This window comes from Chrysemys picta, chromosome 12, assembly GCF_011386835.1.
Source record: "Chrysemys picta bellii isolate R12L10 chromosome 12, ASM1138683v2, whole genome shotgun sequence".
NCBI classification, from domain to species: Eukaryota; Metazoa; Chordata; order Testudines; family Emydidae; genus Chrysemys; species Chrysemys picta.
The window spans coordinates 3,653,556-3,663,431 of NC_088802.1; the positions used below are offsets into that span (position 1 = coordinate 3,653,556).

The 9,876-nt window shown below is 57.6% G+C and overlaps 1 protein-coding gene across 1 annotated transcript; it reads left to right on the forward strand.

The window, feature by feature from the left end:
* Positions 1-287: 287 nt before the first annotated feature.
* LOC135974686 (uncharacterized) lies at positions 288-6,339 on the forward strand. Its single transcript, XM_065563120.1, has 2 exons — positions 288-937; positions 4,662-6,339. Exons 1-2 carry the CDS (start codon positions 448-450, stop codon positions 5,180-5,182), a joined length of 1,011 nt encoding a protein of 336 aa, XP_065419192.1. The 5' UTR covers positions 288-447; the 3' UTR covers positions 5,183-6,339.
* The last annotated feature ends 3,537 nt before the right edge of the window (positions 6,340-9,876 follow it).

Consider the following 9,876-nt stretch of genomic DNA (forward strand, 5'->3'; position numbering starts at 1 on the left):
CAGGGAAGGAATCAGTCTGTCCAGTAGAAGATCCTTCAGACCTGAAGGGGCCACAGAACTTTTCCGTTTGTGAGGAATAACATAAAGGGCCAGATTCTGATCTCAGTAACCTGGGTGTGAATCTGGAGTGACTCCACTGACATCAATGGAGCCAGAACCAATTCTGATCTCAGTGACCCCGGTGCAAATCCAGAGCAACCCTGGTGCGAATCCAGAGCGACACTGCTGCCATCAATGGAGTCATGGTTGGATTCTGATCTCAATGACCCAGTGTGAATCTGGAGTGACCCTGCTGCACCAGTTGAGTTGTTCTGTACTTGCCCAGGTGTAACAGTGCACAGATTGGATAACAGCTGTCCTCTGCTAACAGCTGGACCCAACATCTGTCTGTGATGCTCAGAGTTATTTTGTTCTTGCAGGCAGGGGATCATCTCGTGGCAGCTCCCCATGGCGCTTTCCACTTGCTCTGGACGAGATGAGGGTTATAAGCTGGTCGTCCGGCAGCGTTTTGAGGCAGGGATGAGGGAGCTGGTGTGTTTCACCCAACACCTACTAGAAGCCGAGGCAGATCCGGATGCACATGGGAAAATCCGGGAACGAATCGAGGCAGCTTCCCGAGAGATGTCAGCAGCAGAAGAGGAGCTGGGAAGGCAGCTGAAGACGGTAGATGCCAGAACCGAGGAGCTAATAGCAGAGAAGAAAAGCCTGCAGGACGAGCAAGAGGAAAAGATACGGAACCTCGACCACTTAAGGATCCAGCTGGACTCCTGCCGCGAGTCGGAAAGCAAGGCCAGAGAGATGCTGGAAAGCGCCAACAGGCACCTTGGAGAAATGCAGGCCGAGCTGCAGAGACAACGAGAGCAAGCAGACAGCAACCGACAGATACGAGATATCGGTATCGGTCTGATGTTTATTCCTATCGTGGGGACAATTGCTGGTGAGTGGCTTGTGCTGTTTGTACATTACAGCCTCATGGCGCCTTATCGCACACACTTTGCAGTTGCTACCAGGGATTTAGGACTTGGAGAGTCCGTCCATCTGCTGGCGCGATAGGATGGGTCCACTTAATCTCCTTTCCAGTAGTTCCTGCTCCCCATGTCTCTACTGAGCATGGAGAACCAAGAAACTGACTAGCATAAGGGGGCTGGGGAATGGGGCAGAGGTTTATCCCCTCTAGGGGGCACCGGTTCCAATCCAGCCCCATGGGGGCTAGTTAAGGGAATGGGGCACGGGGCCTTTCCCCTCTGGGGCAGTGGGTCTGAGTCTCTCTCAGGTAGGGTTATCAGATAGCAACTGTGAAGAAATGGGACAGGGGGTGGGGGGTAATAGACACCTATATAAGAAAATGTCCCAAAAAAACAGGACTGTCCCTTTAAAAACGGGACAGATGGTCACCATACTCTCAGGGGATGTTTTGTTCTGTATAAGGTACATTGGCAGGTTCTCAGGCTGGCTTCCCCAGCCCGGCTTGCAGTTTCAGCAGAAATGCTAAGTACTCATCAGGACACGGAGAGCAAAATTCCCTCTTCTCTGGAGATGACTCACAATTATCCATATTGTACAGAGGGGGAAACTGAGGCACGGAGCAGTGCAGTGACTGGCTCAAGCTGACCCAGCGGGGTCCTGGCAGAGCTGTGAATAGACCCTGTGTAAGTGGGGGATGGTCCTGCTATTGTGGGGAACTTTCCTGGCTTCTACACGACCCCGGTGAAATGGGCTAGTGAAAGGATCTGAGTCCTCGCTCCCACTTCCTTTACCCAGAGGCCGCCTGACCTCGAAGGCTCCCCTTCCACTCTCCTGTCTGGCAGAGTCCTCGTAACCCCAACGAGGCTGGGCCCAGGATTCCTGGGGGGCTCGACCCCCAACCCTGCTGTGGTCACATAGGGCAGGGGCTGGGGTGTCCCCACTCCGGGATACTCTCTCCGCACTGGACATTTCCTGACCCATTGATCATCACATACAGTTCAAAGCAAAGACAATTTATTAAACCACAACCAATGAAAAAACAGAGAGAATAAGGAAAACATGGGAAAGGTTAAAGGAAAACCCATCACTCGCTCTGTGGCCCGGGGACATCACAACCAGCGTCTCTGGGATGTCAGGGCAGGTCACAGTTTGCTCCTCACACGGCCCAGGCCCTGGCTGTGCTGCAGAGACGCTGCGGGTTGGACACTTGCTCTGGTGGTGGCCACACACCCTCAGGCTCTAGGTCAGGGGCAGGCAAACTTTTTGGCCCAAGGGCCACATCGGGGTTATGAAACGGTATGGAGGGCCGGGTAGGGAAGACTGTGTCTCCCCAAACAGCCTGGCCCTGCCCCCTATCCGCCCCCTCCCACTTCCCATCCCCTGACCGCCCCCCTCAGAACCCCCGACCCATCCAACCCCCCTTCTCCTTGTCGCCTCACCGCCCCCTCCCAGGAACCCCCACCCCTCACTGCCCCCCGGGACCCCCTGCCCCTTATCCAACCCCCCCCCCCACCGGTCCCTTACCATGCTGCTCAGCGCAGCAGGAGCTCGCAGCCCCGCCGCCCGGACGGAGCCAGCCGTGCTGCTCACGCAGCGGCGTGGCTGTGGGTGAGGGGGACAGCAGGGGAGGGGCCGGGGGAAGCCTCCCCGGCCAGGAGCTCAAGGGCCGGATGTGGCCTGCGGGCTGTAGTTTGCCCACCCCTGCTCTAGGTGGCAGGACCCTTCTTCCCAGCATCAGTCCCCGTCGGGGTCACAATCCCCCTCCCAGTCTGGCCTGCAGGGCCTCTTGCCTGGGGGCCTCTCCCTGTGCAGGGCCCACTGCCCAGGGTCCCCCCCCTCCCCCCGCCTCGATCTCCCCAGCTGCTCACTGCACCCAGCTCCAGACTGCTCCAGCCCCAGCTGCAGCCCCAGCTCCACTCTCTGCTGCTCTGCCTCCCGCTCCCTGGGCTGCTTCTCTGGCCCTGGGGCTGCAGCCCTGCTCCGAGCACTGATCTTCTCCCTGCGCTGCTTCTCTCGTTCTCTCTGGCTGGCCCGATTCTGCTCCCAGCTCCGCTCCAGCCCCTGCTCCCCGCTTACCTCAGCCCCCCTCTGCCCAGGCAGCTCCAGCTCACACGGGATGCCCGGGCCTCCCGATTCCCTCTTTAGCCTGCCTGTCCTGTCCATCAGGCTGACCTGGAGCGTTGGCCTCTCCCCATTGCTCCTGGGGACTGTCAGTCTCAGGGGCCTGGTTTCCCATCGATCCTCCCCCTTCCTTTTGGTGCTGGGAGCTGGCAACCAACCCCCCCCCCCCCCCCCGAGTGTTAGTGAGGGGCCCTGGGACCTCAAATGGCTCAGGGCGAGTCCTGGGTAAATGCTGCCTCCCCAATGGCTGTGGGAGGGTCTACGCCCCATAGCAAGGGGGGGCTTGAACTAGGGCTACCATTCGTCCGGATTCCCCCGGACATGTCCGGCTTTTTGAGCTAAAAATAGCGTCCGGGGGGGATTTGTAAATGTCCGGACTTCCCCCCACCCCCATGCAGAGCGCGCGCGGCTAACAGGGCAGCCGGATGGTGCCACTTACATGGGGCTCCGACAGCCAGAGAGAGCCCGTCCTCCTCTCCCCCTCCTCTCTCCTGCAGCAGAGATCACTCCCTCCCTCCCTCCCTCCCTGCATTCGCAGATCGCCTCCAGCAGCCAGAGAGACCCCTCCTCTGCTTCCCCCTCCTCTCCCCTGCAGCAGAGCTCACTCCCTCCCTCCCTGCATTCGCCTCCGGCAGTCTGGAGCTCCTCCCCCGCTGCTGCCCAGCGTGCCGGGACCAGCGTGCCGGGACGAGCGGCTCCGGCCGTTCCTGAGCACGCTCACAGAGACGTTAGGCGAAGTCCAACAATAAGGGGGCCAGGGGGTCGGAGAAGGGGCAGGGAGGTTCTGGAGGGGGCAGTCAAGAGATGGGGGGGTCGGGAGTTCGGGGGGGGCCTTTCTGGGGGTGGGGGGGTGGATAAGGTTTTGGGCAGTCAGGGTACAGGTGGGGGTAGGGTCCTGGGGGGCAGTTGGGGGGGGGTCTCAGGAGGAGGCAGTCAGGGGACAAGGAGCGGGGGGGAGGGTTGGGAGTTCTGGGGGGGGGGCTGTCAGGGGGTGGGGAATGGTTGGATGGGGCGTAGGAGTCCCGGGAGTCTGTCTGGTGGTGGGGGTGTGGATAAGGGTTGGGGCAGTCAGGGTACAGGTAGGGGGTGGAGTCCTGTGGGGCAGTTAGGGGCAGGGGTCCCAGGAGGGGGCAGTCAGGGGACAAGGAGCGGGGGGAGGGTTGGGGTTCTGGGGGGGGGAAGTGGGAGGGGCAGGGGCGGGGCCAGGGCAGGACGGGGCGGGGCCAGGGCAGGACAGGGGCAGGGCTCCTCCTGTCCTCTTTTTTGCTTGCTGAAATATGGTAACCCTACTTGGAACTAGCCGCTAGCTAGGGGAGTCAGGACCCCTCCCCATGTACAGCGCTTGGACCCTGTTGGGGGTCCACACGGCACTTGGCATGACGGGGGCCCTGAGCTCTGTTGGGGGTGGGGTAATCTGCACAGCCCCGGTGGATAGGGCTCCAGACTTGGTCGGGAGGGGTCTGTGCAGGGCCTGGCCTGATGGGGGGGACCTGATCTCGATCAAGGCCTCCACGCACTAGTGTGATACCAGTAATAATCATCATCCTACCACTAGTTATATTCGCTTCCACCAGGCTCCATCATGGTCGGCTGTGGGCAGGTAGCTTTGGATGCCGCTGAGAAAGCCGCACGCGAGGCCCAGGATGCCGTTGATCGATACACGAACGAAGTGTCCAGTTACTCAGCAGAAGTCTGCAGGTACGACGAACAGGAGCGGCAGGTGGAGGCCGAGATCGCGGCAAATGAGCAGCGACTGATTCAGATCAACGCGGAGCAACAGGCGTTGGCCGTGCTACAGGGGGAGATCATCACCCTGCAGAACGGGCTGAGGAAATGTGTTACCTTCATGAATGGGCTAGCAGGGAAGGTCCGCGTGGCTAAGAGGCTCACCGAGGACCTGCTGATGTTTGAGGAGCTAGCCAGTGTCCTCGGAGAGATCGTCCAGCAGGTGCTGCCCCTAATGAGCCCAGGAGGTGAGGCCGGCACGAGATTCCTGGCCGCGGGGGAACTCGAGGGCCTCATTGAGAAGTTAAAGTCGGGCGGTCGCAGCCTCAGAGCCCTGGCAGACACCGAGGCAGCAGCAATTGAGTTTTAGGGCCACGATTTCAAAAGCCGAAGACCCAGGCTCACAGCTGGGCTACGGCGAGCGTATGGGTTTCCCTCTACGTTTGAGAATCGTACCGGGCTACAATGCTGGTTAGTTGGGCTGCCCCTTCCAAGATCCAACACCCCCTCCCCCAAAATAGCCTTTGCCCCTCACCTCCACCATCCTGACCCTCTTCTTCCTCTCTCAGGCAACCCCTGGGGCTCAAACCCCATCCCCGCGCCCCTGTACCCGCTCCTGACTCCCCCTGCTGGTGAGCCTGGCGTCCCACCCTCCCTTCTCCACCACGTGTCCCGGCACAGTCCTCCCAAGGTCTCTGCGCGGCCACGTGGCTTATGAGTGAAAACCCCCCTGGTGCATGGCAACCAGCAGGAGAAAAACCAGCCAGGTGTCAACCCCAGCTAGGGCTGTGCCATTTTAACTGACACGGAGAAACCAGCACAGCCCCCTGGGTGCAAACAGTTATACTGGTGTAAAGGGGCCTTTACTGGTTTAGCTTAGTCCCCTTCCCCTGTGGGAATAGGCACCGACATGCCAGTGTAGCTGCCTCCACACTGCAGTGGGATAGCTAGACGGGATGAGCTAAAGCAGTACAACTTCCTCGTGTAGACAAGACCTAAATTGTTTTTACATGGTGGAGTAAAACCATTGCAACCCCCCTGTGGATACGCTTTGTTCTGGTTGAGGAGTAACCAGTGTGAAGCTTGATCTATGCTTAAAACTTCTACGGGCATTGTTGTGTTGGGCAGGGTGTAAAAACAACAACACTCCCCCCCCCCACCCCACACACACACCCCATGGCTGTGCTGGTAAAACCCCCAATGCAGACACAACTGTGTCAACAGAGGAGCGCTTCCAGCGGATTCACTATCATCTTTTCGGGAGGTGGTGTTTGTTGTACCATCCGAAAAGCTCCTGGTGTTGGCGTGAGCTGCGTCTACACCAGGGAACCCTGCCGGGTTTGCTACACTGACTGTCTCTGCAATTTAGTTTAAGACAATTAGATGCAAAGTGTAAGTCTGGAAACCAGTTTTGGTTTGGAAATGTCTGGCCACTTGCTGAGGGGAAATAAGGAAAGTTTTTAGCAAAAAAATGTTGGGATTTTTCTCCAAAATGTGACCGTTTTTGAAAAAACAAACAAACAAAAAGCCAACAATTTGATATTTTTCATTTATCGTTGGGGGGCTTCCTGCTAGTCCTTATTGGGATTCCCCCCCATTAAAAAAAAAAGTTTCAAAAATGAACTTTTTCTGTTTGGAACATTGCTTTCAAAAAGGACGGAATCATCCAAAAGGAAAACAAAAATTCAGCAGAAAATATATATATTTTTAAAAAGTCAGTTTGTTTTCAAACCCAGCAGAATTAAACCTTCTCCGGAATTTATTTGAGAGTTCAGCCAGCCCTGAAATTGACAAATTATGTGTATTTATGGCCAATCAAATGGCAAACTACTCACAATTGCAGAAATTATGAACACAAATTGTATGTTTTTACCCACAGATTTAGGGTCTCTTTTTCTGAACATTTGTCCCTTACTTACCCTTGGTATTTCGGTCTGGAAAAAGCAAAACTCGATGAATTTTCTTGCCTCAAAACTGTGAAGAAATATCTGATTCTAATATATTAAATACCAGGGCCGGCTCTAGGATTTTTGCCGCCCAAGGCAAAAACAATTTTGGCCGCCTCCTCCCCCCCGTTTTTTAATTACCCCACTCCCGGCCCTGCCTCAACTCCGCCCCAACTTCGCCCCTTCCCTGCCTCCTCCCCCCAGGCTCTCAAGCCTAGGAGGAAGGGGGAGAAGCGGCGCCCGCGCCGCGGCCACTCGGAGTCTCCCCCTCCCTCCCAGGTTTGAGAGCCTGGGAGGGAGGGCGAGTAGCGGCGCGCGAGCGGCAGCAGCGGAGGTGAGCTAGGGCGGCCGGGGCACATTTTTAGGGGCGGCATTCTGGCGCCGGCCATGCCGCCCCTAAAAATGTGCCGCCCCAAGCACCAGCTTGTTTTGCTGGTGCCTAGAGCCAGCCCTGTTAAATACTGTGTTAGCAATTTGCTGGGAAGTATTTGACATAGCCCTGGATTCAGTCTTCGGTGTTTAATTTTTCTGATCTAGTGGTTAGTGGAAGGGAGCTTGGAGCCAAGACTCCTGGGTTCTCTCCCCAGGCTCTGGGAGGGGAGTGAGGTCCAGTGGGTTAGACAAGGGAGGGGGCTGGGAGCCAGGATTCCTGGGTTCCATCCCCAGCTGTAGGAGTGGGGTCTAGTGGGTTAGAGTGAGGGGGTCACTGGGAGCAGGGACAAGAGTTGCCAGGATGGGGGCTACATGGGGGTCATCGGGGAGGCAGAGGTTACTGGAGGTGGGATAGGGAGGGGATGTGGGCTGCATGGGGCGGGGGTGCAGCATGGGGATCAGTGAGGACAAGATTTGCTCTGCAGAACCGTTCTTATTAGTCATGGTGCCCAAGACAGAAACAACCGAGCTTGACTCTCTGATCCCGGGGCAGTTGGTGGGGGCAGTAGTTTACACCTGGCTGCCAGGTGTTTAACTCGTAGGCCGGGCACTCTTGACCTGGCGTTGTTGTGGGGCCAGAGGCCCAGGGGGCAGTTTGACAGTAGCTGTCCGGAGCCCAGCCACACTCTGGCACCCTCCATCTCTGCAGCCCGGCTGGATGAACGAGCCCTGTCCCCTGTGTAGATCTGCATTGGGGGTGTGTTCTGCTAATGCCCAAAGGATCTCGGTGCAGTGCTAAGCCTGGGAACTCGGCTCGCTATGCGAGGAAGTTGGAAAGTTCAAGTTGGGGGGAGGGAGGGGGCTTTTCCTAAGGCTGGTTTCTTCCCTTGATAATAAACATCCTGCTCCTTTCCCGCTGTCCCCCCCCCCCCCCCGCATTTTCCTGCTGTGCTGTGGGTTTGCTTCCCATGCACTTGTGCATGGCTGTTAATGAGTTAAACTCTTTTTACTGCAAAATAAAAGCTGCTTTAATGACAATAATGGAGCCCCCGATCTTCGGGCAGTTCTGTCTCTACACTGGGAGCTCTATTTCTCTTATTCCCGTGAGCGGGCGCTGGGATCTTTCCTGCCACGATGAACTATGAGCCCGAGTCAGAGTTGGCCCTGCAGAGCGGGATCGACCACGAAGAGAGGTCGGCTGCAGCTAGCAAGATCCTCAGGCGTGTCTGAGCTTCCTACCTGATGCAGTGCCAGAGACCAGGGGAACAGGCAGGAGAAAACACATCAGAATCACAGGACTGGAAGGGACCTTGAGAGGTCATCAAGTCCAGTCCCCTGCACTCATGGCAGAACCAAGCACCATCTCTAGACCTTCTGGCTTTTGTTACGTGGGTAGAGGGTTCTGTTTTGTGTCCTGGGCTTTTACTGGTATTAGAGAATGGGACATGGGGCCTGTCCCCTCTAGGAGGCCCTGGCTCCCGTCTGGCCCCAGGGCAGAGAATGGCTGGCTCAAGGGGGCGGGGAATGGGGCCTGTCCCCTCTAGGGGGCGCCAGCTCCCATCCAGCCCAGGTTGGTGCTGCTGGGTCTGGTCACTGGTTGTCTCCCATGTGAAGTGGCCCCAGACTGGCTCCCAGGAAGGCAGCACCCGCACGACTCAAACTCTACCAGCCATGGGCACTAATCAGAACCGGGCCCCTTGGCCGGCAGCCCCCGCAGAGCAGCCGAGGACTGAGGGGGCCGTGGAAAGTGACCCCCCATGGGGCAAGGGAGCTGGGTGTGCAACAGGAGCGGGACACTTTGCCCCATCCAGGCTGCCCCCGCTCTGGCGGGGAGACACACAGGCCTCCAGGCTAAAGGATGAGCTCCTCAGGGGTCTGGATCTGGGCAGGGGGTGAGGGGGTTTGAAGCTGGGTCTCCGTGGGGCATGAGCCCCCTGGGGGATGAGGTTTAAGGGAGGAGCAACCAGAGGGGATGGTTTAGACACCAGAGGGCGTCACAAGCTAACAGGAGTGAATCCACTTCAGCAGACGCTGGCTACTGGTCTCGCCCAGAGCCCAGCTGGCTGGTGGGTCTGCAGAGGGGCTGTCTACAGTTTTGACCCAGCTGAGGTGCAGGGGGAAGACTCACAGGACGCCTGGGTTCACTGCAAGCGGAGTTTTATTGAGTCGGCCCCACAGAGAGAGCGGAGGGAAGAGACTCCTCCACGTGGTGTTTCATCTGCTGTGGATACAGCTCAGCACCTCCAGGGAGCCGGGACTGCGTTGCATGGCTGATTGCCTGCTGAAACTGGATTAGTTAATTCAGATCAAGCCCCCCACCCACCCATGTGGACATCCTTACCCTGTTGGGTGCTTTATTCCAGTTTAGTATAACTCTGAGAGCGAAACTAAACTGGAATAACCCATTCCAGCTGCATTAAGGGCATCCACCTAGAGGGTTAATCTGGTTTAATTAAACCGGAGCAGGTCTCCATGTAGACAAACCCAATGGGTCAATGCGGGTAAGCGCTAGAGTTACTTACCGGCAAATACAGGCGCCCCCAGCCCCAGGCTTGCGGGAAGGACCCCGGCCTCCAGCTCCTCCTCAATCCTCCGCCCTGGCCTCCTACAGCTGTGATTGGTCAGCGCTGCCTGGGGGCGGAGGCGCTGGCTCCCGTTCTCCTCGCTGATTGGTCACTACTGCCTGAGAGCGTAAGTCCCCTCCGATGACTCCTCCCCGCGGCGCGGATTGGTTAGTTAGGGGAAA